The sequence below is a fragment of the Dermochelys coriacea genome, chromosome 7 (genome assembly GCF_009764565.3).
Source record: "Dermochelys coriacea isolate rDerCor1 chromosome 7, rDerCor1.pri.v4, whole genome shotgun sequence".
In the NCBI taxonomy this organism is placed as follows: Eukaryota; Metazoa; Chordata; order Testudines; family Dermochelyidae; genus Dermochelys; species Dermochelys coriacea.
In genome coordinates this window covers 126,201,189-126,228,882 of record NC_050074.1, presented here as the reverse complement: position 1 = coordinate 126,228,882, position 27,694 = coordinate 126,201,189, and the positions used below count along the sequence as shown (strand labels likewise).

The 27,694-nt window shown below is 62.5% G+C and overlaps 2 protein-coding genes across 4 annotated transcripts in view; one reads left to right on the top strand and one right to left on the bottom strand.

The window, feature by feature from the left end:
* Positions 1-8,655, top strand: part of AVPI1 (arginine vasopressin induced 1) — a 52,410-nt gene extending 43,755 nt beyond the window's left edge. For 2 of the 3 annotated variants that reach the window (XM_043519403.1, XM_043519405.1), the window contains exons 2-3: positions 7,013-7,332; positions 7,890-8,655. In XM_043519403.1, the coding sequence (XP_043375338.1) occupies positions 7,013-7,332; positions 7,890-8,028 (459 nt within the window). In that variant the 3' untranslated portion in view covers positions 8,029-8,655. Of the gene's footprint in view, positions 1-6,032; positions 6,179-7,012; positions 7,333-7,889 lie in introns of those variants that run through there. The other variant, XM_038409353.2, reaches the window with a different exon arrangement.
* Positions 8,656-9,818: 1,163 nt separating this feature from the next.
* Positions 9,819-24,356, bottom strand: PI4K2A (phosphatidylinositol 4-kinase type 2 alpha). Its single transcript, XM_038409347.2, has 9 exons — positions 23,955-24,356; positions 17,831-18,031; positions 17,451-17,582; positions 16,762-16,915; positions 15,047-15,108; positions 12,266-12,365; positions 11,790-11,923; positions 11,322-11,381; positions 9,819-11,117 (listed from the first exon to the last, which is right to left on the bottom strand). Exons 1-9 carry the CDS (start codon positions 24,339-24,341, stop codon positions 10,956-10,958), a joined length of 1,392 nt encoding a protein of 463 aa, XP_038265275.1. The 5' UTR covers positions 24,342-24,356; the 3' UTR covers positions 9,819-10,955.
* Positions 24,357-27,694: the final 3,338 nt, after the last annotated feature.

Below are 27,694 nucleotides of genomic sequence, written 5' to 3'. Positions count from 1 at the left end.
CATTTGCATCCGATGAAGTGAGCTGTAGCTCACGAAAGCTTATGCTCTAATAAATTTGTTAGTCTCTAAGGTGCCACAAGTCCTCCTTTTCTTTTAGTCTAAAACAGAGCTTGAGAGTACAACCAGGACCCCTCAGTCAAGTCCTTCTGGGGGAGCAGGGAGCTTAGACCCCAGCCCTGGGGTTCCCTGCGTTCCACCACCCAGCACCAAATTGAAACTAACCCCCCCCACCCCCAGCAGGCTCCCTCCTGCAACCTTTGTCCACATTCCCTGGGCAGAGGTGTTACCTCCCCCTCCCGCTCCTGGCTCAGGTTATAGGCTCTCAAGTCTCCCATCCCCAGTGAGACTCCCCTGCCACATTCCCAGGTCAAAACTCCCCCCTCCCTGCTGTATCACAGTCCCCAGCCCCGCCACCAGGCCAAGCATCCCCAGCCCCGCCAGGCATCTCCAGCCCTGTCACAATGCCAGGCGTCCTCGGCCCCATCAGGCATCCCTAGCCCCATCCCTGCGCTAGGCGTCGCCAGCCCCATCATGACGCTGGGCATCCGCAGCCCCACCACCATGCTGGGCACCTCCAGCCCCACTGGGTGTCCCCAGCCCCCCCCACGTCGGGTGTCCTCAGCCCCAGCCCTGCGCCAGGCATCCCTAGCCCCACCGCTGCTTTAGAGCAGACTTATGGTCTCTTAGTTCAGTGCCTTATCTCTGAGTGCCCAAAGCCTGATTCTTCAGAGAAAGGCATAAATCCCTGTACCCGGCTCTGGCCAGTGGTGTTACAGCCCTGTGGGTCTCCGGACATGGGAGAGACAGTTGCGTGACATCTTTCTTTTATTGCATCGATTTCTATGGGTGAGAGACGGGCTTTCCACCAACATCGGGCTCTTCCTCAGGAAGCATGCACGTCTCTCTCACCAGCAAAAGTTGGTCCAGTGAAAGATATTCCCTCCCCCCTTGTCTCTCTACTGTGCCTCACAGGAGAGTTGTGAAGCAAGGACAGGCCTTCCTGACCCCAGCTGCTGATTTTTTTTGCCCTGAAGCATGAGGATGTAGAACTCATCCATTACTTCCATGTACTCACAAACATCTTACCCCTTCGCTTCAGCAGTGAGCCCAGCCCTATGCCCAGCCACAAGCCAGCACAGTGAAGGACTGGGTCCTCTTTCCTTTGGTATGTAAAACCCAGCCCACCACAGTCTGGTCAGCGCTTCCTGCTAGTTTCTGAGTTTCATTAATGAGCGCAGGCTATAGGCTGCCTGGTATGGTTGTCTTTTACCTGTAACCTGTCTGTAAATCCCTTGACTTGCCTTTGTCTGAATCCTTAACTCGAGCTCTGCTAAATAAACTTCCATTTGGTTTTATGATAGAACCGTGAGTGTGCTGCGGAGAGGGTGGGACTGAGGAGAAACCAGTGAACTGTGGTGTGCTGCTTCCATGCAGGCAGTGGATGGGTGCATGCTGCAGGGGCTGGGTGCTCTGGTGTAACAACATGGGGCGTGGGAACTGCTGGCCTGCAGAGGGAAGGAGCCCAGTGGGGAGCACATGTTGTGTTACCGCTGGTAGTGTTGGCAGAGTTTCCTCCGGTGGGCACTGCCAGGGATCCACAGGGCTGGGTCTATTCTCCAGCCTGTAACCAGTCCCTTGAGGGGGCCAAACCGTAAAGGTTCACATAGGCCCATGTGTGCAGGCCCGTGGCCTCCAAGACTCCATGCACCAGCCCTCCTAGCTCCTGGGCTGGGAGGCACCTTCCCTCTGCAGACAGACCCTGAGGAGCAGATCTAGGCCTTGATGGGATTCATCTGCTCTGTGACAGGCAGTGCTAAGCTGGAGGGGATGGGATGTCAGAGCCAGCCCTCCCCCATCCTCCAGGCATAGGGTTATCGACAGATCAGTGAGCGCACCTCTCCCAGCGCCACCACATTTGTGTGGAACATGAGCCATCTACACCCCTTGCCCCCTCTCTCCAACTGACCAGCACTGAGGAAATTCCCTGTACTGCAGGATCCTTGCTGCTGGATGGATCACTGTCCTTCCTGAGCATCCTCCCACCATGTGCCCCGGCTGGCGCACCCTGCTTTCTTCTGGCCCACTCATTCGTGACAGAAACACTGCACCCAGAAAGGGAGAGGACTCCACCCAGCCGTTCATCGAAGCATTTCTTCTGTTACTCAGGAAGGCCGATAAACCCATTTCCTCCCGTGCTGTGTTCATCTGTGACTCTTGAACAACATCGCTTGGTTTTCATATTGCAAATGAGCCAGCCTCTCTGTGTACTGCCCCGGCTCAGGACCTCTCCCCAGGCTCCATACAGCCTCTGGTGATGCTGGCAAAATGTGTCACCTCCCCCTGGGCCACTGGTGGATAGCAGCCTACTACAGGTGGCAGCAAACGAGGTTACTCCTTTAGTTCAAGTGGCAGGGGTTGTGCTACAGATCTGAAAGTCCCAGGTTCAAAAGCTACAGGTTATTGTTAGAATCTCCTTCATCCTTCTGCAAAGTCTGTAGGGAAGATCCCCCAGTGCAGGGCTCCAGCAGCTCCTGTTCATGCCGTCAGGCTGTGTGGCGTGTCTGAACTAGGCTGCAGTAAGGGCTGGGGCATGGGAGGTAGGGGGCCTTTTTGTCTGGCAGCCTTGAGTGCACCAGTGGCTGCTCAGTCACCCAGGCGAGGGGCAGTATGACCCCTGGGAAGAACCTGGGATCATAGAATCATAGAATATCAGGGTTGGAAGGGACCTCAGGAGGTCATCTAGTCCCACCCCCTGCTCAAAGCAGGACCAATCCCCAACTAAATCATCCCAGCCAGGGCTTTGTCAAGCCTGACCTTAAAAACTTCTAAGGAAGGAGATTCCACCACCTCTCTAGGTAACCCATTCCAGTGTTTCACCACCCTCCTAGTGAAAAAGTTTTTCCTAATATCCAACCTAAACCTCCCCCACTGCAATTTGAGACCATCGCTCCTTCTTCAGTCATCTGCTACCACTGAGAACAGTCTAGATCCATCCTCTTTGGAACCCCCTTTCAGGTAGTTGAAAGCAGCTATCAAATCCCCCCTCATTCTTCTCTTCTGCAGACTAAACAATCCCAGTTCCCTCAGCCTCTCCTCATAAATCATGTGTTCCAGTCCCCTAAGCATTTTTGTTGCCCTCCACTGGATTCTTTCCAATTTTTCCACATCCTTCTTGTAGTGAGGAGCCCAAAACTGGACACAGTACTCCAGATGAGGCCTCACCAATGTCGAATAGAGGGGAACGATCACGTCCCTCAATCTGCTGGCAATGCCCCTACTTATACATCCCAAAATGCCATTGGCCTTCTTGGCAACAAGGGCACACTGTTGACTCATATCCAGCTTCTCATCCACTCTAATCCCTAGGTCCTTTTCTGCAGAACTGCTGCCGAGCCATTTGGTCGCTGGTCTGTAGCGGTGCATGGGATTCTTCTGTCCTAAGTGCAGGACTCTGCACTTGTCCTTGTTGAACCTCATCAGATTTCGTTTGGCCCAATCCTCTAATTTGTCTAGGGCCCTCTGTATCCTATCCCTACCCTCCAGCGTATCTATCTCTCCTCCCAGTTTAGTGTCATCTGCAAACTTGCTGAGGATGCAATCCACACCATCCTCCAGATCATTTATGAAGATATTGAACAAAACCGGCCCAAGGACCGACCCTTGGGGCCCTCCACTTGATACCGGCTGCCAACTAGACATGGATACTGTGAGCTGCAGGCGCCAGAAGCCTCCAAAGTCCCCAGCAGCCACATGGACCCACAGAGGGCAATGGCTGAGCCTCGGCGGGAGAGGGAGCTGGAAGGATACGGCCTTTGTCTGCAGCCCGTTAAAAAGCCACCGAGCTGCAGCCATTAGCTGAGAAGCAGGATGTCCCATCCTCACAATCCACCTACATGACAGTAAAACAATGTCAGATCCGGCTGGTGAGAAGGAGACCCCGTCCCAGTGGCCCCCACAACCACCAGATAGAGACACAGCTCTTCAGGTGGTTAAAGAAAATTTAGTTCGATAGCGTCTGTCTGGCAAGATAACAGGTTTCAGAGTAGCAGCCATGTTAGTCTGTATTTGCAAAAAAGAAAAGGAGGACTTGTGGCACCTTAGAAACTAACAAATTTATTTGAGCATAAGCTTTCGTGAGCTACAGCTCACTTCATCGGCTGCATTACTTCTGGTTTGGTGACTGTTCATAAATAGAGGTGATGTGGATATTACTGTGTAAGACTCTTTCACTGGTAAAAGGCCCTGCACACCTGCAGAAGTAGGATATACCCAGAGCCCTACACGTGGGTACTTACACTGACCAGGTTAGTTACACCCTGAGCCCGAGGGATTGGTAAGGGTGGGTGCTTTTCGCCTGGATCTTTACGGACTGGGAAAAGGTGGGGTGCCCTAACGTGTGCAGGGAACAGAGCTTCTCACTGCAAAGCATTTCACAGCCTGGGTTGTGCAACCGGCTGCAGGCTCCTGGGCGGGGGGGGGGGGGCGAGCGGGATGGGGGAGGGGCGGCCGGCTACAGGCTCCTGGGCGGCGGACCCCGATCGGGATGGGGGGGCAGCTGCAGGCTCCTGGTGGGGGCCCCGAGCGGGAAGAGGGGCGGCTGCAGGCTCCAGGTGGGGGGCCCCGAGCGGGATGGGGGGGCGGCTGCAGGCTCCTGGATGGGGGGGGCGGCTGCAGGCTGTTGGTCGGGGGGCCCCGAGCGGGATGGGGGGCGGCTGCAGGCTCCTGGATGGGGGGGCGGCTGCAGGCTCCCGGTCGGGGGGCCCCGAGTGGGATGGGGGGCGGCTGCAAGCTCGAGTGGGGGGCCCCGAGCGGGATGGGGGGGCAGCTGCAGGCTCCTGGGGTGTGGCCCCGAGCGGGATGGGGGGGCGGCTGCAGGCTCCTGGGGTGTGGCCCCGAGCGGGATGGGGGGGCGGCTGCAGGCTCCTGGATGGGGGGGCGGCTGCAGGCTCCCGGTCGGGGGGCCCCGAGTGGGATGGGGGGCGGCTGCAAGCTCGAGTGGGGGGCCCCGAGCGGGATGGGGGGGTGGCTGCAAGCTCGAGTGGGGGGCCCCGAGCGGGATGGGGGGGCAGCTGCAGGCTCCTGGGGTGTGGCCCCGATCGGGATGGGGGGGCAGCTGCAGGCTCCTGGTGGGGGCCCCGAGCGGGAAGAGGGGCGGCTGCAGGCTCCAGGTGGGGGGCCCCGAGCGGGATGGGGGGGCGGCTGCAGGCTCCTGGATGGGGGGGCGGCTGCAGGCTGTTGGTCGGGGGGCCCCGAGCGGGATGGGGGGCGGCTGCAGGCTCCTGGATGGGGGGGGGCGGCTGCAGGCTCCCGGTTGGGGGGCCCCGAGTGGGATGGGGGGCGGCTGCAAGCTCGAGTGGGGGGCCCCGAGCGGGATGGGGGGGCGGCTGCAGGCTCCTGGGGTGTGGCCCCGAGCGGGATGGGGGGGCGGCTGCAGGCTCCTGGGGTGTGGCCCCGAGTGGGATGGGGGGCGGCTGCAAGCTCGAGTGGGGGGCCCCGAGCGGGATGGGGGGGTGGCTGCAAGCTCGAGTGGGGGGCCCCGAGCGGGATGGGGGGGCAGCTGCAGGCTCCTGGGGTGTGGCCCCGAGCGGGATGGGGGGGCGGCTGCAGGCTCCTGGATGGGGGGGGCGGCTGCAGGCTCCCGGTCGGGGGGCCCCGAGTGGGATGGGGGGCGGCTGCAAGCTCGAGTGGGGGGCCCCGAGCGGGATGGGGGGGTGGCTGCAAGCTCGAGTGGGGGGCCCCGAGCGGGATGGGGGGGCAGCTGCAGGCTCCTGGGGTGTGGCCCCGAGCGGGATGGGGGGGCGGCTGCAGGCTCCTGGGGTGTGGCCCCGAGCGGGATGGGGGGGCGGCTGCAGGCTCCTGGGACTGGGCGCTCCCCGCTTCCCCCCGCCCGTAGCGCCGGACCCCCGCGCCAGCAGCGGCTCTCCGCCTGCCTATTGACGTCACTGAGTGCCACGTGTTTCCCCGAGAGGGGCCGGGCACCGCCCCTCCCCCCGTGCGGGGCCTGATTGGGCCGCCGGTGTCTCCGCGTTCGGCTCGGGAAGGCGGGACGCGGGCGGCCGCGGCCGCTGATTGGCTGGCAGGCTGGGGGCGGGGCTGCGGACCCTGCTCGGGGTCGGCGGGTTCTACCGGACCCCGGAGCCCGGCCCGGCCGCGGAGCCGCCGCGAGTCCCGTGCGCAGGTAGCCGGGCCGGGGGCGGGTCCGGTCCGGCCCGGTCCGGTCCGTGGGTCCGGTCCGGGCCCAGACTGCTGCGGCCGGGGCGCTCGGGACCGGGGCTCCCCGCCGCCAGCCCCCGCCCGAGCCCGGGGCCGGTCGCGGGCAGGCCCGGGGCCGGCTCCCTCCACGGGCGAGCGCTGAGCGGCGCTGGCACGCCTGGGACCCAGGCGGCGTCTACACGGGCGTTAAACCCCGCCGCTGCCTGTGCCGGGGCCGGGCGCTGCCCATCGCCCTCTCGGCCTTGGGGCTGGAGCTCCGGGACCCTTGCAGGCTCCTGCAGCCGGGGCGTAACCACAGTTAAACAGCCCCTGAGCCGGGGCAGCTGGCCCGGGCCAGCCCTGGGCTTGTAGCTGCCGTGTAGACGCACCCAGAGAGCCCCGTGCCACCGGTCATTGGCGCGAGCCCCCGCCGGCTCGCGGCCCACGAGAGAATGCAGCGGCCCCCCCCTTTTCTGGGGCTGTTGTGTCCCGAGGCTGCTGGCGCGGGTCCAGCCCTGCCCAGCCAGCTCAGGAAATGGGGCAGATAAGCAGGAAAGAGCAGGGACCCCTCTGGGCCCCAAAGGCAGCGCAGCCAGGCAGGGAAATATCTCACTCTTCTTTTTCCCAGCTGGCCTTGGGCCCCTGGCTCGTGACACGCTGGCTGGGACACTGGGCAGCTGTCATGGGTGCAGGTTGCAAAATCCCCTAGGCTGCATCCCCACCCGTCCCAGCAGGGGGTCCCCGTGGGATGCAGGCTGACAGAGGGAGTGGGACACCCAAACCCTTCTTCAGCCTCATCCCATTCCCTTCCTTCCCACAGCTTCTCCTCTGGCTCCACGGGGGCAGACCCATGGGCACCCCGGCCTCTGTGGCATGTGACCCCCTGCAGCACCAGGTTCCTGAGGCCCATGCCCGGAAAAGAGCTTCTGCCAACATCTTCCAGGGTGTGGGGCTGCTGCAGCTGCGGCACCTGTTCAGGAGCAGCGGGGACACGCGGGCAGAGGAGCGGGCCCAGCTGGTCTTGGACTATGCAGGTGACCGGCCCACGGCCCAAGCCCTGCGCCAGCTCGGGAGCAGGCGGAGGAGGGGGCGGCTGCCCCCCCAGCTGAGCCCAGCAGCTCAGGACAGCAATGACCTAAGGTACGGGCTGGGCCCTGGGCACGGCCCCCACTGGGCCGAGGGCCCCGAGCATGCGGAATGGCCAGCACAGCCTCCTGTAGGGAGGCTGCACCGTGGGGTGGGGTTCTGGGGAGAAGGGGGGCAGTGGTAGGTCACCCCACAGGCCCTGGTGGGGGTGTGCCTGGCCTGTGTGATTCAGTCCACCCTGTGCCAGCCCCTGAATGAGCTACCCCCAGGCACTAAAGACCACCCTATTGCCAGGGCCCTTCCTTAGACCTGTTGCCTCCCCTCCCGCCCCCACAGCACTGGAAGGAAGAGACTCCAAACCCATCCCTGGCTCCCATCTGGCCTGGCCCAGGAGGGGGGTCCCCATGCAGCAGGGCTATGGGGAGGGGCAGCCTACACTAGGGAGACTACACTAGGGAGACTACACTGGGCTAGCTGCCTCTGCAGCAATTCCAGCTCCACCCTCACACCTGGAGCCCAAAGCAGCTGCATAGCCCCTGGGGCAGGGATGCCCTGTGTTCCTGGCCAGGCATCCTCTACCCCTCACACTGGCTCCGTTTGTTCCCCTACAGGCTTGAGGACAGCAGCTCCCCTGGCGCAGATCCTGGCAGCACCACGAGGCTGGAGGGGCCCAGCAGGAAAGGTCAAAGGACCAGGTGGAGGAAGAGGGGGCCTGGGCCCACAGGGTACCTGCACCAGCTCCAGCAGTGAGGGGGGCAGCTGGCACTGGGAGCTCACGGCTGCCTGGCCAGGCTCAGCCCCACACATGGGCAGAGACGCAGGGTGGGGTTCTGTCCCCACTGGCTAGAGCTGGGCCAAGCAGCTGCAGATTCCCCTCCCTCCCCCCAAGTAGGTGAAGGGAGAGGGGAGCAGAGTGAGGGGGCCCTGGGGGGAGCGAGCCACACATCACTGTGGGGACCAGCCAGCACAGGACAGCTGCAGCCTGGGATGTGAGTGGGCCTTGCAGCCACCCACCCCCCATCCAACACTAACCTGCCCTGAAGGCCCTTTGCTGAGGGGCCAGGACCTCTGGGACCTGAGTGGTGCCAAGTCTTGTGCTGGCAGCTGGACTGGAGCCCGAATGGGGAGGGGAGTGACCCACACGCAGGCAGCCCTTCCCCCACCTCCAGGCCTGGCTAGGGGGTACATGTGGGGCAAATGCAGTCACTCAGCACCAGAGCTGGCTTTCTAGGGTGTCCCTCAGCCTGGGGTCCAAGTCCTATGGGTGAGGCCCACCCTACTAGGGGCAGCCCAAGGAAAACACCTGATGCTTGTTGAATACGGCAGGAGAGACTGTGTAATAAAAGCCAGAACAGTAACCCAGTGGTGAGACCTGTATGTGCCTCCCAGTCTGCTGCTGTCTGCACTACCAGGATTTACTGCTGACCAACTCAGAGGGGAGGCCCACGGAGCTGGGGAGACACGCCTCTGGGGGGTGAGACTCTCACTACCGCATGACACAGCCAGGGCACCTCAGTACAGCAGCCCAGCGGGGTGCTCAGCCTGGCAGGTGGGGTGTAAATGCCAGCATGTTGTTCTGTCTGTGCAGATCCCTGGGCACCGTCCCAGGAAGGGGGGACAGCGGTAGCCACTCAGCCCATTGCACTGTGAGACTCCCCAGGCTCTGGCTGTGCTCCTGCAGGACGAGGGCTGTGGAAAGGCCAGGGGAAGCACTAGAAAGCCCAGTTCAGATGCACCCAGCTGGAGGCGAGCACAAGCTGGGGGATACTGGAAGTACAGTGGGGTGGCGCTTTTCTCCCTCTGTGGGGTCAGTCTGCCCGGGAGCCAATTCAACAGGGGGCCCATAGCCCCCCTGCCTCTTGTGAGGAGGGAGCCAGCACAATTCTCCTAACATGGCACATGCTCCTCAGCTGGAAGTAGAGGACACTGCTCAGGCCCTTCCCTGACCCCTTCCCACCAGATCCCACTCCCCTCCACCCCACTAATGGGGGGGGGGGGGTCACTTTACACAGGCTCCGAACAGACCATGCTCTAGCTTCAGGCAGCAAGCAGCATGCCCACAGCTGCAGCCCCCAGGGGGCACCCCTAGATGCCCAGCTCTGCAGGGCATTCCTGACAGCAGCTTTGCCCTGTGCCCATGGCAGGCAGGTCAGCTACACCAGCACAGGTGCTGGAAGCATTGGGGCCTCAGTGAGACAGGCCCATTTTACTGACAGCAGCCAGCTCTGCAGGGCATAGCCCCCAGCTGCTGCCCCTTGCTCCAGCCTGGCTGCAGTGGCTCCCCCCCACTCCTGCAGCTGGGTTCAGGCCCAGGAGAGTAGCTCCATGGGGCACTAGAGCAAGGACAGCACCCCCAGGCCAGGCTTATCAGTGACAGCGAGTGCTAGGCCACAGGTCCTGCCTGACAAGTGCCACATCACAGCCCCCAGGGGCCAACAGGAGCAAGTGGCACCCACAGGCAGAGGGGCTCTCACCCCCCAGCTGCAGCAGGTGTCACCTCCCCCCACGCTCAGAGCCCCACAGGGAACAGCAGGTCTGACTCAGCTGGTGCATGGGTTTAAATACATTACATACATTTCTACAGTGCATGAGAACGATACATCTCAGGTCAGGTTGCAGCAGCAGCCAGAAAGATGGAATCTTCCCTCCTGCTTGCTAGCAGCAGCCACAGCCCACGAAGCCCCTGGCCAGCTCCAGCACACATGGCCCCAGCTCCTGGCTCCCCCCCACCTCCTTCTGTTCATGGAGGGGAATGTGCCCAACCCCCCTGCCCCAAGGGGGACAGCACAGCCTGAGCCCCGGTGCTAGCGCTAGGCCACCCCAGGGGGCTTGGGGCAGGACCAGGAGGAAGAGCTTGGCCCAGGCCCAACCTGGGAACTAGCTGTACGATGCCCAGAACTGCCACTGGGCAGTGGCCATGAGGCAAGCCGCCTGGCCGCAGGAGCAGCAACAGGGTGGGGAAGAGGGAGACGCATGGAGCCAGCCCCCTTCCAGCAGCCATAGCTCACTTAGCAGGCACCAGCCCCCCTACGCCAGGCTGGGCTCTCCCCTGGCTGGGAAGGGCTGGCATGGCTCCCTTGGGATCCGCAGTCTCCAGCCCCTGCTCTCCCCTCTGCAGGAAGGGCAGCTACAAACTCCATAGCGCAGGCGTTCGGGGGCCCCCCCAGGCCTGCTGCCCCCTGCCAGCTCAGCCCTGAGCCTCCTGTGCCAGACCCTCACTCATGCACATGCCTCCTCTCCAGGGACACCAGCTCCAAATAGCCACGGGAGGGGGGGAGCCCAGCAGGGCCACTTCCAGCTGACGCTGGCCGCCTTTATGCCCCTGCAGCCAGCGATCAGCCGGGGTTCCTGAGGAGTGGGTGGATCCCAGCCCCAGCAGGAAGCAGATGGGCTCAGAACCACATGCAGGAGGCAGGCCCCGGCTCCACTCACTCAGCAGCTGCTTTGAGGACTCCCGCTGAGTGGGGCTGTTTGCAGCTGGAGCTGGGCTCTGCCAGGCTGTGTCCAAGCCCCGCAGCACGGGGAATCCGTGGCTCTGCCCGGGCAGAGTTCAGCTGGAAGTTCCCCCAGACGCACCTGCTCTCTCCCGGAGCGTAGAGTCCTGGCCGCAGGTCCGCAGCAGCAGACAGGAACAGGCCAGCACAGCTCCAGCCAGCCCCAGGGGGCCCAGCGCCCAGCTACCACCAGGAGAAGAAGGGCTTGCGGCTCTGGAAGCTCTGTGTGTAGGATTCGCTGGCGCTGCGCTGGTGGGAGCGCGCCGTCTCCACGATCACCGGCGGCATCTGCACCAGGTGTAGGGGGCTCTTCCCATCCTTCAGGGCCTGTGTCAGGTTCAGGATCTAGGCAACAGAGCAGAAGGAATGCTGAGTCCAGGACCCCCGCCCCAGGCACCGCAGACCAGGGAACTGCTGGGGCCACTGCCCCCTTGAGGGGTGCTAGGCCAGTGTCCCACACTGCAGCGCCCAGCATGCCCCACCGTGCCTGCCCGCAGGGCAAAAGGGAACCGTTGCCCCACCGCACCAAGAGGGGCCTTCCCAGCATACCTGGCCCCTCAGGACAGCAATCTGCTTGTGGAACTGCCCCCGGTCGAAGCCAGGATCCTTCTGCAAGAGAAATGGCAGTGAGGGACAGGCAGCAAGACACCGCCCCCCCCCAGGCAGTGGGACCCCAGGCCCCGGCAACGACACCCCTGGCTCCCTCACCCAGGCAGCGAGACCCCCACCAAGGCAGTGACGCTCCCCACCCATCTCCCTCACCGAGACAGTGAGACCGGGGACCCAGACCCCTGCTGCGAGACCCCGGGGCCCTAGGCAGCAAGACCCCTGCCCTGACAGCAGCTGCTGTTTGGGATTTCTGCTCCCCCAAAAAGGTGCTAGCAGGATGCAGCAACACCCGTCCCACGCAGGCTGAGCCCCACACCCACTGGCTCTGAAAGGGTCTCATTGCACCACCCAGGCCAGCCCCTCCCATCTACATGACAGACCTACCTCCCCCCCAGGCCCCAACCTGACCTTGAAGAGTTCGTACAGATCCTCCTCCAGGTCTTTGACAAAGTTGGGGTCGGAAACCTTTGGGAGGATCAGGTCTTTGATCTCCTGTGAGAAGGGGACTTTGGCCTGGGGCAGCCATGCCCAGTAGAAGGGGTCTGGGGGAGAGAAGAGCCAGAGCCGAGGTCAGAGCCATGTGCTCAGCCCTGGCCTCTGAAGGATGGCACAGGGCGTCACAGCCTGGTGCCCTGGGGACAGCTCCACCCATTGGGGGGCTGGCATGAGCCCTCTTGCCATGGCTCCTGCCCCTTGAACCATCTCCCAGCCCCCAGGGGGAACTGAGGCCACCCTGCTGCTTCTGGGAGCATGGCGTCCGGCCAGCTCCAGGGAGCTGGTGCGGGGCTGCAGGCCTGGCCCTGGGGGTTGCCAGCATAAAGCAAGTTGTCAAAGCACCAGGCTGCCCCCAGGCTCGCAAGCAGGAGCACAGCAGAGAGACCTACATGCTCTCCAGGAGTCAGGGTGCTTCAGGGGGAAGGCCAAGCCGTTGTCTATGGCAGCCAGTTTGATGATGGGCTCCTTCACCACCACCCACTCGGAGTCCTGCAGGGGAAACAAATCGACCAGGAGTCACCAGGGGCAGGGAAGCCAGAGCCCAGCACTCACCCCTGGCACCACCATGCAGCCTGATCCCTACCCCGGGCACTACCCCTGCTCTGAGCTAACTGCCGCCTGGCTCCTCCGCTCTCATCCCAGATGCCCCTCACTGCTAACATACTGCCCTGGGCACAGGAGCTGGTGCACTGCACCGAGGGCTCAAGGCGGACATTGCACAGGGGGATGGACACACAGGAGCCGGTGCACTGCACCGTGGGGTCAGGGCTGGCACTGAACTCAAATCACACGAGGGAACAGGAGGACTGGCTCCTTGCACACCTGTCTCTAACATGTAGGGAAAAGCCACATAATTGCAGGGACTGATTTGAGTGACATGCGCCGGAGGTCTCCTGCTGACAGCTTTAAGACACCCTTGGAATTTCTAACCATTATTAATGACAGTTTCCTAACTTAAAGTGCTGTAGCCAACTCAGGGGAATTCTCTAGTAGACCTTGTCCTACAGATGAGGAGCTGACCACATAACTAGAAGTTAATGGGACCTTGGGTACAAGTGATCATGACTGATCACACTTACAACATGGAAGCAGAAAGAAGCCCAGACCAGTGGTATAGATACTTGGGGCTTTAACAGGGCCAATTTCACAAAGCTTAAAAACAATGATGAGCCAAATCAGCTGGGAGGGAGAGTTTAATGAGACCAATATGAATGATCATTGGGAATCATTTAAGAACACTTCACTGGATGGCCCAAAAGCCGCAATCGAAGAAGAGGGTTCCGCTGGTTAAACAAAACTGAGTTGGTTTAGGGGGAAGTGACAGCAGCTATAACAAATAACGAGATAATACACCCAAATGGGAGATGGGGGAGTTGATAGTAATGAGTATAAGTCAGAAGTTAGGAATCTTCCAGGGACGGAGTCCCCCAGCCTGTAAGTGTGACCTGCAGTCTTTGTCCCTAGGTGTGTACATTGACATTTAGCTGCACGAAAATGCACATTGTTTACTTGTGCTCGTTTGCCAAGCAATGAAGATCACTCTGTATCCATGACCTGTTCTCTTCGCTATTTACCACTCCCCCAAATTTTGGGTCATCTGCAAACTTTATCAGGGATGATTTTGTTTTCTTCCTGGTCATTGATAAAACTTACATTGTGTAGGGCCAAGAACTGATCCCTGCAGGACCTCACTGGAAATAGATCTACTCAATGATAATTCCCCAGTTACAGTGACATTTTGAAACCCATCAGTTACCCAGTGTTTAGTTCATTTCATGTGTGCGCCGGGTTAATTTTATATCTTTTTTTTTTTTTAATTCAAAATGTCATGCAGTCTCAAGTCAAATGCCTTACAGAAGTCTAAGTACGTTTCATAAGCACTATTACCTTAAGAACATAAGAATGGCCAGACAGGGTCAGACCAAAGGTTCATCCAGCCCAGTATCCTGTCTACCAACAGTGGCCAGTGCCAGGTGCCCCAGAGGGAGTGAAGCTAACAGGTAATGATCTATTGATTTCTCTCCTGCCATCCATCTCCACCCTCTGAGAAACAGAGGCTAGGGACACCATTCCTTACCCATCCTAGCTAATAGCCGTTAATGGACTTAGCCTCCATGAATTTATCCAGTTCTCTTTTAAACCCTGTTATAGTCCTAGTCTTCAGCCACCTCCTCAGGCAAGGAGTTCCACAGGTTGATTGTGCATTGAGTGAAGAAGAACTTCCTTTGATTTGTTTTAAACCTGCTGCCCATTAATTTCATTTGTGGCCCCTAGTTCTTATATGATGGGAACAAATAAATAACTTTCTTATTCCCCAGAGGATCTATTTAGCTTAACAAGGAGAAAGCTAAGGGGTGACTCGATCTGTCAGTCAGCACCTACAAGGGGGACAGATATTTAATCACGGGCTCTGCAGTCCAGCCACGGAAGGTCTCACTCAGTCCAGTGGCTGGACGTTGAAGCTACACAGATAGAGGCTGGAAATGAGGTGCACATAACCACTGGAACGACTTCCCAGGCTTGGGGTGGATCCTCCATCACCAGCCATTGTTAACTCCAGACAGGATGTTTTTCGAAGCTCTGCCCTAGGAATTATTGCGGGGCAGGTCTCTGCCCTGTGTTATACAGGAGGTCAGATGAGATGCCCACAATAGTCCCTTCTGGCTCCCAACGCCCCTCCTGCTTAGAGTGCGCCAAAAATTGGCCAATAGCACCTGCAGCTGGCTGGGGCTCAGACCACACAGCCTTTGGGGCCTCACAGAGGGGCTGGGAGCCCTCCCGCTGCTGGGAGACTGAGCAAGCCACAGTTCGACTGCCACATCGCACTACGGTTGTGGGGATGGCAAGCCTACCTAGCAACACCATCACAAGCACGTCTCCAGCCTGCCACATGGTACCTAAACAGAGCCCAGCTCACCATCAGCATCTCTATGCCAATACCTGCACGGAACGGGCCCTGGCTCTTCCCCCCACGAGCCTCGGTCCAAGTAAATCACACTGCCAGCAGCCAGAAGGGGAGCTTGTGAGAACCATCCATGGGGCTAGGCTGGGCAGGGCAACTCCCCACCACTGGAGAGAAGACCCAGAACCTCAGCGCATTCAGAACTCGCCTCTGCTGCCCGACACTCAAGCGACTTACATTCTCCCTGCCCAGCCCCCTCCCCACTCACCCGCACACTTGTGCTGTCCAGCGGGCAGTCGTACTTGATCAGCCAGTTGTCATTGCCTCGATCTGCAGGGAGCAGAACCAGCGATGTCACTACAGGACCTGCCCTGTTCGGGGAGGAGGAGCAGCAAAGCTCCCTGCTCGGGGATGCGAGGCACGGAGTGGGGGATCACGGTCTCCAGCAGCACCAGAAGTGCGCGCGGCACACAGGAGGGGACACAGACTCCTCCAGGGATTTTGGGGGGTGGGCAGGGGGGGAATAGAACCACGCACATGAGGGCCCCTGGAGGAGCTCAGTGGCTGCCAAAGGGAACTCTACTCTGGGAAACTGCTCCAGGCCCCAAGCCGACGAGGGCTGCCCCCAAAAACGCCACCCCCAGAGACTGAACAGTTTGGGGGCATGTGAAGAAGCGGGACTGTTCTTAATGTTTCCTCTGAATAGTGTGGGGGTGCCTCAGTTTCCCCTAGGCAGTTCTTAAGTATCTAGGTGGTGGGATAAGGGTGTATGATCGTTGCAGAGCCCTAGAGGGCAGGTGTGTGCAGGGGTCTGGACACAGAGAATGGCCGACACCCTGTTTCCTGGCAACTGATGGCCTGGGCCCTTCCCCCCTGCAAGGTGAGAGCTAAAGGGTTGCAAAAAAGAAAAGGAGTTCTTGTGGCACCTTAGAGACTAACAAGAGACTAAAGGGTTGGAGAACAAAGGAATCCGGTGACCTGATGGGGTTGTCTGGCTCACTGCCCCCCAGAATGGACCCAGCTGAGGGGTCCTGTTCTCTGCACCTACAAGCTCTGTTTTAGACCATGTTCCTGTTGTCTAATAAACCTTCTGTTTTACTGGCTGGCTGAGAGTCACGTCTGACTGTGGAGTTGGGGGGCAGGACCCTCTGGCTTCCCTAGGACCCCGCCTGGGCAGACTGGCTGTGGGAAGCGCACGGAGGGGCAGAGGATACCGAATGCTCCGAGGTCAGACCCAGGAAGGGGGAAGCCGGGTGAGCTGGGTGTCCTGCAGACAGGCTGCTCCCAGAGAGGAGACTCCCCCAGAGTCCTGCCTGGCTTCGTGGGGAGCAGCTCCAGAGAGTCCCCCGGGGACTCCATGGCAGAGCATTCACAGGCATAGCCTAGGAGCAGCATCTTCCCCTCCAGCCCTGCCTTGGCAGCTGGACCAAGCTCACGACCCAAGGCCAGGAGACCCACCCCACTCCCAGACCGAGTGGGGCCAGACTCTGCCTGGCACAGTGCTGAGGAGGGGCGTGTTCCCCCGAGCCAGTCACAAACCCCCCTGCCCAGGCCAGTGTCAAGTGGGGCTAGAACAGCAGCTCCAGCTCCTTGGCATTCCAGCCCAGATAGGGTTTTAACTGCAGGGCACTGGCCAGCCCAGCCTGAGCTATGACCTTCTGCCTCCCCTGGCTACACCATTCATGTCAGGGAAGTGGTGCTGTTAGCTGCTGTGGTCCACCCCAGTCACAGCTGCCCTGTGGCAAGGGGTGCAGCGACTCCTGTCCACGTAGTTGGTGCAGCATCATAAGCAGCAGGGAAGATGGCAACAGGAATCTTCCCACCCCATGGGCTGGTCCCTCCCAGCCAATCTCCCCGCACCTCCCACCGTCCTGGGGCAGCAATATGCTGACCCCCCACTCATTGCTCACCCCCTCCCCAGCTTCCTCCAGGCAGCAAGGCCCAATGTCAGGATACTGGGAGTGGGTGCGGCGCCAGCCTCACCTGTGTTCCTGATGATGTAGTCCAGGACCACCAGCCTCTCGAACTGCAGCAGCAGCTGCCGGTTGGTGTTCTCGGGGAGCGGCTCCGCCTCGAAGCGCCGCAGCCAGTAATCAGCATCCTTGTAGCCTTCCACAAAGAGCTGGAAGGAGCCCACCTGCAGCAGAGAGAGGCAGGTATGACGGAGTGGGGAGGATTGACCTGGGGATGTTGCAGGGGAGTTTTACTGGGACTGTCTTCATTGGGGATGGGATAGCAGGGGTTGGCTTCACTGGAGGGACAATACCTGAGCCTGTCACCTGAGCCAGGAGGAGGGTTGGGGCGAGGTGATACCTTTTGCCTGGGAAGCTGGACAAAGGCGGGAGGAGGAGCCAGGGGGGAGGCTGGGTGAATCGGCTGGAGGGGGTTTTGAGTTGGGAGTGGACTGGGGAAATGGAGGGAACCCCAAGGCTGGGGTCTAAACTCCCTGCCCCCCAGAAGGACCCATCTGAAAGGTCCCGGTTGTACCAACAAGCTCTGTTTGGGACTGCGTTTCTGTCATCCAATAAACCTTCTGTTTTATTGGCTGGCTGAGAGCCACGGTGAATCGCAGGAAGTGGGGGTGTAGGGCCCTGACTCCCCCACACTGCGTGACACCAGGTGAGGGGGCTGGGGACGCAGGGCAGCCCCAGGGGGTCTCCAACAGCCCCTACCTTTGGTGGCAGGCCGATGCGGTTGAATCGCTGCCCAACTTTTGGCACCTTCTCCAGGGCCAGCTTTTTCCCTCTGGACTTCACCCGGTCAATGGCACTGTAGTTGAAAGTCTCGCTGGCCAAATACACCACCTTGGGGGGGGGGGGGAAAATGGACACAGCGGTCAGCGTGGAGCACAGGCAGAGCTGCTGGACCCTGGATGGACGTGGCCTTCCTGCAGTGTGGGCTGGGGCTCTGACAGTTCTTGGGCCAGCAGCATAAGGCCAGGAGTGCTCCCAGGGCAGGACCCGCGAGAGCCAAGGGCAGGAACTGCGGGGGCACCAGCAGGGCAGGAACCGCAGCCCACACAATGACAGGCTCTGCCCCCCCTCCCATTCACCTTTGTGCGGGGAACAATGTTGAGCTCCAATTTCTGGTCCACCAGGCTGGCGCCGGCCTCGGACAGGTAGCCCTGGTTGAGGACAAGGCAGTCTCTCCCGAAGCAGCATGGGCAGCACAGCTGCTGCAGCCACTTGGTCCACTTGGGGTTCAGCTGCCCGTAGGGCTCCTCGTTCTTGGGCTTGAAGACGCCGATGATTTTCTGGAGACAGAGGGGAGCAGCTGGGTCTCTGAAAGGGTGGGATGTGGGGCAGCAGAGACAAACCCACCCCCCCAGCCAGACCTCAGACACCACAGGCTCCTGACAAATCCCACCAGGGAGAGAAGGGGGGACTCCGCAGCAGGGGGGAACAGACTACATGCCTCTCAGGGGGGATCTCCTACCTGGCTCGTCCCTGCGCACACACACACCTCCCCCCGGGGGCCCCTGGCTCGGGCTGGGCCTGGCCGCCAGGGAGTTTGAGCCTCTTCCCAGCTGACCCACAACTCGGCCAGCTGGCCAGGCCCCTCACAGCCTGGGCAGCAGCTCAGGGAGGTGAGGGCTGCCCAGCCCCCCCACAGGGACCAGCACCAGGACCTGCCAGAACCCGCCCGCCTGCTGCTCGGTAAGTAGCTGGAATGTTTGAGGCGTGGCTGGAAACCCCGGGGGGGGGAAGAGGTGGGGGGGGGTGCTGTAGCACCAGGAATCCCCACTCCAGAGGGAACTTCCAAAGTGCCATGAGTTGACTTGTTCACTCCCCGCTCCCGCTTGCTCCTGCAGGCCAATGGGTTGGGCAGCCCTGGGAGCCGCTGGGCCCTGGAGAGCAGCAAGAGCAACGGCAACACCACCCGGGTACCCTCACCCCCTGCCCCAGGCCACTCCTGTCACCCCGGGCCCCAGAAGCACAGGGAGGGTCAGCCTTCCCCAGAGCCAAGGGACCAGTGGACACAGGAGAGGACATGTCTCCACCTGGGACTCATTCACCACTCAGAGGCCTTGGTGCTGCTCTGCCAGTGACACCGGCACACTGCCCCCAGAGGCTGTAGGCCTGGAGACGGAGACCCCCTGTGAGCGGAGGGGCCGGACCAGCCACAAAGCCCTGGTCACTCCACGGCAGGCTCCAGGCAGTAAGGGAGACACTCGCAGGCAGGGGCTGGACCCACCCCCAGTGAGGAGGCAGTGGATACGAGAAGGGCCCCATGGCACTGCAGCAGGAGCCTTGCCCAGGCCCCACCACCACGGAGATGCAAGGGCTCTGGAGGGAGTGGACAGGACATATGCTCATGGGCTGGGGGACCCATCTCCACCTTGATCTTTGCAAGTGAACTGCTCCAGCCCAGCTACAACATCCCGGTCTCCAACCCCCCTGGGCATCGCAAGACTGCTGCTGGGAGGGGGGTTCTGGATTGGACGAGACAGGACATCTCACCATCCCCATGACAAACCCCGGTCCATGGAGGGTACGCACGAAGATCACTCCCCACACATGCGCCACTAGGGTCCAGCTGCAGGACCCAAAAGGGCTGGGAGCCGGGCAGCAGGAATCAGCCAGCCCTGGTCAGGGGCAGCCCCGTTCTCCAGCCAGAGCCTGGAAGTAGTGCTAGAGGCATAGCCTGCGGAGAGCTGGCCCAGCCCCATGCTGGAGTGACATGAACGTGGCCCAGCCCATACCATACCAGTCAGACTGGCAGAGGACAGCCAGGCCTGGAGAGCAACTCGCACAGGCACATGATCCTCATCCCTAGGCTGGGGCCTGCTCCAACCTGCGAAAGCCTGGAGCACCCTTCCGGGGCACAGGCCCGCTGCCATGTGGAGACAGGCTGGCTCCTACCCGCCATCCACTGACTGGCTCAGCCATGGCAGGTGTAAACTATGGGGCCCCATCCCAGCAGCCCCTGGAGCCCAGCGCAGGGCAGAGCCTCATGCACTGGGAATGCAGTCCCAACAGCGCCAGGGTGGAGGAGGACCCAGAGCACTATAGCAGACAGAGAGGGGATGGAGTCAGAGCAACAGAAAAGGGAGGGACCCTCAGGGGCAGTGTCTGAGATCGACGCACCCCACGGGAAGGGACGGCTGCCAGATCTGAGCTGTGGAGCTTGGGGCGAGGAGCCAGGGCTGGGTATCGAGGGCAGCAGGCATTGGGATCCCAGCAGTATGTAGCAGGGGGCACTGGCAGCAACAGAGGGAGCTCAGTAACCAGGGCTCAGCACCCCCAGCGCCTGCCCTCCCTTCAGGGAGCAAGCGGGGCCTGGCACTAGCTGCACAGGCGAGATTCAAGGGCTCTCAGTTCAAGGCAGCTCCAGCATGGGAGAGAGGAGCCAGCGACTCCTGTCCCAGTGCACCAAGTAAGGGGCTGAGCCCCCGAGCCAGGCACCCATGAGCTGCATGGTCAGCACCCCCCAGCTGTCAGTTCTACCCCCTCAGCCCCAGGGGCTCTCTCCAGGCCGCACAGCTCTGCGCAGTACCAGCCCCGTGCTAACTGCTGGTCAGGGGAGGGGTTCAGGGGCTCACCCCAAGCAGCCAGGAGTGGGGCAGAGGACAGCCGGCTGGAAGCACCCAGCTGCAGCCTCCCCCAGTACTGGCCCCATGTGATTCAGCAGGGCACAACCACCCTGCCCTCCTCAGGACCAGGCCAGAGCCAAGCAGTCTCAGCAGCTCAGTCACAGATCCCCTTTCAGTGGGTGGCGTTCCCCAGGCTGGGACAACAAGCAGGAAGTGGTGCACAGCCGCGATGGCTCGCTCCCCCAGCCAGCGTGGGGCTCCTGCCCTTCACCCCACACAGCACGCCCACAGCCTCCCTGCTGCCAGTCCCGCCACTGTGCCACTGCAGAGGGGCCACCCCCAGCGAGAGCGGAGAAGAGGCTCTGTGGCAGGGCAAAGTCCTAAGCAGTGCAGCCGGAGGAAGAGCCCTGCTCTGAGGGAGGGGGAGGGAGACTGGAGTGGGCACCAAGGGGTCTGTTCACAGCACACAGTGCTCAGTGCTGCACACACACAGAGCAGCCGGCCCCAACGGCAGGAGCCCACGACTGGCAGACAGGCCCAGGGATCCGAACGAGGGGCCCAGGAGGACAGACAGGCGGGAGAGGAAGGGCAGCAACACAGCACGAGACAGGGCACCCCACACAGAACACTGCAGCTCCATTCCCTTAGCAGTGGCACTTCAGACCCCACACCTGGGGGAAAGCCCCTTACCCCACTGTCCACAGCCTCATGCCACCACAAGCCCCGAGAACGGAGCCATTTGGAACCGGTGGCAGCACAGGCTGGGGGCCCAGGACTCTGGAGCGCTGTGTGGCCTGCCCAGATTCTGGCGCAAGTTCCCAGAGAGCCCCATCATTGGGAGGGGATGGCCAGGCAGCCTGAGCGTCAGGTGTAAAAGTCTGACTCCCTGACACCACAGGGTCAAATCCCATCAGGTCCAGCTCAGCCCTTCATGCTCTGAAGTACCAGAGGACACCCAGGCTGGGCATAGCAGGGGGGCACTTTCCCTCTGTAGTAAGGTTTTCCCTGGTATCCTCAAACTTCCCATCCATTCATCCATCACACAGGACAGTGGGCTGGGGCCCTCCACCCCAGAGGTGGCCGCATTTCAGTGCTACTCTGGCCAGTTTTGCTCCTGGCTCTGTCACCGATTCACTGCATGACCCTGAGTCCCTTCCTTTCTTTGCCTGCAGAGTGGCTTAACACCAATCTACCTGCTTCATTCCTTGTTTGCCAAGTGCTTTGGGATCCCAGGAAAAGTAGAGAGGACTGGAGGACAGGGCTGGGAGAAGGCATTGGCCAATGGGGCCTAGAAAAGCAGCCACACACACCAAGCCCCACAGTGCCAGGCCCTCAGCTGCACACATTCCTTACGGTGCTTGACAAGTGCTCTTTACTGCCCAGTGGTGATAGCTACTCAGGGGCTCTGGCCTCTGCCATTTCCTGGCTGGAGGACCCACCCTGCCCTTCAGCACTGCGTCCCATCTGAAAGCCCCCCAGACACTCAGGGTGATGGGCAGCTCCCACGAGGAGGTTGGCAGGCACCCAAGCCAGGAATAACCCCCATCTCCTGACCCCCAGTGCCACACCCTCAGACAACACTTCCATCCACACACACTCTGCATTGCTGGGAATGGCGCAGAGCCAGGGTGAAAAGGAAGTTGCTCACTGGTTCTATTGCCTCACCTCTGGCTGGGGCAGATCCGCCTACGCCCCAGGACCCAGCTGGTGGAAGACCCGGTAGCTAGAATCCCAGCTGGCCCACAACAGGGAAGTTGGTGTTATGAAAACCCCAGCCAAGCCAAGCCTTGCTTCCAGGGGCAGCAATAGACAAGGGAGCCCCAGGAACAGCAGCAAGACTAATCCGGTTAGCAGCCAGAGTCACAAGGCAGCCACCCGGCCCCGCACCCAGCCCTGATCAATGCCCTGGAGAACGCTGCAGCGCAGCCAACCGGACCCACGAGAAGTGGAGATATGGTGAGGACTTCACGCTGGCTTGGTCCATCTCCCTCCTGCAGGGAGCATGTCTTGCTCTGCTCCCACAGTACCATACACGGAGTCAGAGCCAGCGACCCCATGGGGCCGGGGCACAAACAGAGAGGCTCTGCGACAGCCATGGGTTCAGGAAGGGTTCAGTGAGGGGGGGCGTTAGTTAGGAGGCAGGCCCAAGCCTACGGGGTGTGAGGGAATGAGGCAATGAGACAGGAGCAGACAGACAGACCTGGGCTGAGAGCATCTATCTCCCTTACGCAAAAAGAAAAGGAGTACTTGTGGCACCTTAGAGACTAACACATTTATTAGAGCATAAGCTTTCGTGAGCTACAGCTCACTTCATCAGATGCATGTACTCCTTTTCTTTTTGCGAATACAGACTAACACGGCTGCTACTCTGAAACGTATCTCCCTTACGACGCCCCTCCCAGAGATTCTAGCGCCGGGTCCCTGGCTGGGACAACGGCCACTGCAGGGTGCGTAACCCCAGCACACAGAGTCAGACTCCATGGCAGAGTCCTGACAACTGGCACGTCCTCTGGGCCTGTCTGCGTGGGACGGCTGCACAGTTCATTCAAACCCAGCTTCTGATCTCTGTAACTGAACCAGAGCAAACCTGTGGGGACACTTGGGTTGAGCTGAAACCTGCTCCCCAGTCAAAACCAGAAGAGGCCCCCAGCCCGATCAGCAGCACCCAGAGCTGGCGCCCCCGTCCGTCAGTTGAAAGCCGCACTTCAGTTAAACTGATGCAGCTGCCCAGGGCAACAAACTTTCTTAGGCTCTGGCCACCACGCCAGCCCAGAAAGCCCCCTCCTAAGGCCATGCTATTCAGTCAGCGAACGCTGCAGGAGATGGGATGAGGCTGAGCACTCTGGGCAGCCAAGCCCTGCAACAGGGAGCCCTACACAGTCACACACAAAGGGGTCTTGGCCTGCCACCTCCTGGCCTGGGTGTCTAATCCGAGCCGTCCAGGCACTGGCCCGGCTCACTCAGAGGCAGCCGGGTCCATTAGCAACAAGCAGGCCCATCTCCGGGCGGTCCCAGCAAGTGGGGGAGGCGGAGGTTTGACACAGACGAGGACAGGACCCACCAGTGTATACAGCACCGGGAGCCCGATCCATGCTTCACTCTGCAGTCAACGAGTGGTGCAGGACATAAACCCAGGCGGGGGTCAGCCCCGCCAGAGCCCCCTCCCCCAGGGGGTGGGGACACAATCCAGCAGCCTGGGCCGGTGCTGACCCACACCCTGCGGCGGGCCAGGCTGCTGCTCCAGACCCCCGACGCACCCCGCAGTCCCCGGGGAAGCGCCGTCAGGGCACGGCCCCCGGCAGGTCACTTCACCTCCCTCCTCGCCCGGAGAAAGGGACCCGGGACGGGGGAGGGAGAGTCCCCCGGCAGCGGCTCGCCCAGGGCACACGGCGCAGGGGCTGCCGAGCAGCCAGGCCCCCCGGGCGCAGCGCGGGGAGGGCACCGGCGGGCCGGGGACGAGGAAGCTGGAGAGGCCCAATCTCCGCTGCGCTGCGCTGCGGCCAGGAAGGCCCCCGGGGGCGCCCCGTCGGCAGCGCCGGGGCCTGGCTGCAGCCCCGGGCGGGGGACGCCCGGCGGGAGGGAGCAGGCCGGGAGGGGGCAGCGGGGGGGCGCGGCGGGGCGGGGCGGGGCCCCCCCGGCTCACCCCCTGCGGGTCCTTGACGAAGTAGCTGCCGCTGGAGCCCTGGTAGATGCGCTCCGGGAAGATGCCGCGCTCGCTGGCCGCCTCCGCCAGCCGCACCACCTCGGCGAAGGCGGGGTCGTCGGGGAAGTCGTTCCGCTCGCGCTGGGCCTGCGCCGCCGCCTGGGCCGCCGCCTGCGCCGCCCCGGGGCCCCGGCCGCCCGCCGCGCCCCGCTCCAGCAGCGGCTGCCGCTCGCGGTCGCGGGCGCGCGGGGAGCCGGGCGGGGAGGGCGCGGGCGCGGCGGCGGGGGGGGGTGGCGCGCGCACCGCGCCGCCCGGCCCCGCGGGCAGCCCGTAGGCGGCGGCGGCCGGGGCCCGCTGCGGGGACACCAGCGGGCTGCTCTCGTCCATGGCCGGCCGGCTGTGGCGGGGCGCCGCGCGTCAGCTGACCCGGCCGCCGCGGCCAATCGCCGGCCGCCCGCGCCGCCCCGCCCCCGCAGGCCGCGCCCCCAGCGAGCGCCGGCCACTCACGAGCCGGGCCCCGCCTCCTGCTCTGGCCACGCCCCGGGGCTCTCGGCGCCGACTCCTCCTCCGCGCTGTGCTGGCCGCGCCCCTTCCCTGAGCCCCTCCCGCTGCCTCCTCTGGCCCCGCCCCTTCCCTGAGCCCCTCCCGCTGCCTGCTCCGGCCCCGCCCCTTCCCTGAGCCCCTCCCGCTGCCTGCTCTGGCCCCGCCCCTTCCCTGAGCCCCTCCCGCTGCCTGCTCCGGCCCCGCCCCTTCCCTGAGCCCCTCCCGCTGCCTGCTCTGGCCCCGCCCCTTCCCTGAGCCCCTCCCGCTGCCTGCTCTGGCCACGCCCCTTCCCTGAGCCCCTCCCGCTGCCTGCTCTGGCCCCGCCCCTTCCCTGAGCCCCTCCCGCTGCCTGCTCCGGCCCCGCCCCTTCCCTGAGCCCCTCCCGCTGCCTGCTCTGGCCCCGCCCCTTCCCTGAGCCCCTCCCGCTGCCTCCTCTGGCCCCGCCCCTTCCCTGAGCCCCTCCCGCTGCCTGCTCCGGCCCCGCCCCTTCCCTGAGCCCCTCCCGCTGCCTGCTCTGGCCCCGCCCCTTCCCTGAGCCCCTCCCGCTGCCTGCTCCGGCCCCGCCCCTTCCCTGAGCCCCTCCCGCTGCCTCCTCTGGCCCCGCCCCTTCCCTGAGCCCCTCCCGCTGCCTGCTCCGGCCCCGCCCCTTCCCTGAGCCCCTCCCGCTGCCTGCTCTGGCCCCGCCCCTTCCCTGAGCCCCTCCCGCTGCCTCCTCTGGCCCCGCCCCTTCCCTGAGCCCCTCCCGCTGCCTGCTCCGGCCCCGCCCCTTCCCTGAGCCCCTCCCGCTGCCTCCTCTGGCCCCGCCCCTTCCCTGAGCCCCTCCCGCTGCCTGCTCTGGCCTCGCCCCTTCCCTGAGCCCCTCCCGCTGCCTCCTCTGGCCCCGCCCTTTCCCTGAGCCCCTCCCGCTGCCTGCTCCGGCCCCGCCCCTTCCCTGAGCCCCTCCCGCTGCCTGCTCCGGCCCCGCCCCTTCCCTGAGCCCCTCCCGCTGCCTGCTCCGGCCTCGCCCCTTCCCTGAGCCCCTCCCGCTGCCTGCTCCGGCCCCGCCCCTTCCCTGAGCCTCTCCCGCTGCCTGCTCCGGCCCCGCCCCTTCCCTGAGCCCCTCCCGCTGCCTGCTCCGGCCCCGCCCCTTCCCTGAGCCCCTCCCGCTGCCTGCTCCGGCCCCGCCCCTTCCCTGAGCCCCTCCCGCTGCCTGCTCTGGCCCCGCCCCTTCCCTGAGCCCCTCCCGCTGCCTGCTCTGGCCCCGCCCTTTCCCTGAGCCCCTCCCGCTGCCTGCTCTGGCCCCGCCCCTTCCCTGAGCCCCTCCCGCTGCCTCCTCTGGCCCCGCCCCTTCCCTGAGCCCCTCCCGCTGCCTCCTCTGGCCCCGCCCCTTCCCTGAGCCCCTCCCGCTGCCTCCTCTGGCCCCGCCCCTTCCCTGAGCCCCTCCCGCTGCCTGCTCCGGCCCCGCCCCTTCCCTGAGCCCCTCCCGCTGCCTGCTCCGGCCCCGCCCCTTCCCTGAGCCCCTCCCGCTGCCTCCTCTGGCCTCGCCCCTTCCCTGAGCCCCTCCCGCTGCCTCCTCTGGCCTCGCCCCTTCCCTGAGCCCCTCCCGCTGCCTCCTCTGGCCCCGCCCCTTCCCTGAGCCCCTCCCGCTGCCTCCTCTGGCCACGCCCCTTCCCTGAACTCCTCCCACTGACTACTATTACCACGCCCCTTTCTAGCCCCCAGGCACCAACATCCTCTCCCTAAACCTCTCTAAGGTGCCACAAGTACTCCTGTTCTTTTGACTAAACCTGTGCTTCCCCAAATCCCCTCTTCACTGCACTGACCAGTCTCTTCTTTAAACTCTGTTCCCTTACTTCACTGGCCACGCCCCTTCTCTAAGCTCCTCCTACTCATTGCATCCTGCCCTGCCGGTTGAATAGCTGGAGAGAGGCAAGGACTATCTATCCATGGCAGCGAGTCTGGTTCCCCTGAGTCAATGTCACTGCCTCCCTCCACTCCTATGACTTCTCCTTCTATCCTACTGCACCTGTAAATGTGTCAGGAAGCACCAGGCCTCCCTCATGCAGATGCTCCCCACTTGTGACCTTTTCTGCACTACAGACTGCAGGCTCTAATCACACTGAATCCCACAACCCCCACCCCCTGGTCTCTCTCTGGGGTAAAGGCTGCTACCAGCCTAAAAAATGTGCAGTCCTGTGAGGCTATGCATGCTGGTCCTTTAACTTTGTAGCAGGGAGGCAGGCCCGGGAGGAGGCTGGGGAAGGTTCTGGACAGGAGTGGCTTTAGGGCTAGTACTGTTTCCCTCATTCTAATAAAGTTCTTTGTTCAGTGTTAGAAGAAAGTGACTCTTTCTGAGATTCTTTACCATGGTCACGTGAGTGCAGGCCTTCGCCTTTCCCGCCCTTCCACCGCCATACAAGGAAACCCAGGCACTTGTGCATGTCATGGGATTTTCAGCCCAGGAAGTCTGGCTGATGGTTTTGGAGCAGGTGACATGGCTAATGGGAGCAGTGCCTGTGCATAAACAGCTGGCCAGTATGTGTAGCTGTGTCAATTCATGCCAGTGTTCCCAGAGGGTGCCTAATGCCACTGCTGCCTTAGCCACAACTGCTCAGGCACAGGGCCGTGGCTGGGGACCAGGCTCTGGAGGGATAGGGCCATGGCTGGGGACCGGGCAGAAGGCTGGGCCGGGGGAACAGGGCTAGGGTTGCCAGGCATCCGGTTTTCCACTGGAATGCTCGGTCGAAAAGGGACCCTGACAGCTCCAGTCAGTCCTGTGGGGTGGCACCTGTGGGTGCAAGGACAGCACGTGATGGCACCCTGGCCACCCATGTGCCTAGGGCCAAAGGGACCTGATGGCCGCTTTCTGGGAGCCGCAGTATGTGCCCACAGGACCCTGAAACCCCACCCACACCCCAACCCCCTGCCCCAGCCCTGAGCCCATATCCAAACTCCCTCCCAGAGCCTGCGCCCTGCACCCCAACCCCCTGCCCCAGCCCTGAGGCCATATCCAAACTCCCTCCAAGAGCCTGCACCCTGCACCCCAAACCCCTGCCCCAGCCCTGAACCCCATCCTGCACCCCAACCCACTGACCCCGCCCTGAGGCCATATCCAAACTCCCTCCCAAAGCCTGCGCCCTGCACCCCAAACCCCTGCCCCAGCCCTGAACCCCATCCTGCACCCCAACCCCCTGCCCCAGCCCTGAGCCCCATCCTGT

Excerpts from the sequence above, each read along its gene's own strand:
- PI4K2A (XM_038409347.2), bottom strand. The coding sequence starts at position 24,341 with ATGGACGAGAGCAGCCCGCTGGTGTCCCCGCAGCGGGCCCCGGCCGCC. Across the intron at positions 16,916-17,450 it reads GCATCGGCCTGCCACCAAAG|GTGGGCTCCTTCCAGCTCTT; the intron begins GTAGGGGCTGTT and ends TCTCTGCTGCAG. Across the intron at positions 11,382-11,789 it reads ATCTGTACGAACTCTTCAAG|AAGGATCCTGGCTTCGACCG; the intron begins GTCAGGTTGGGG and ends TTTCTCTTGCAG.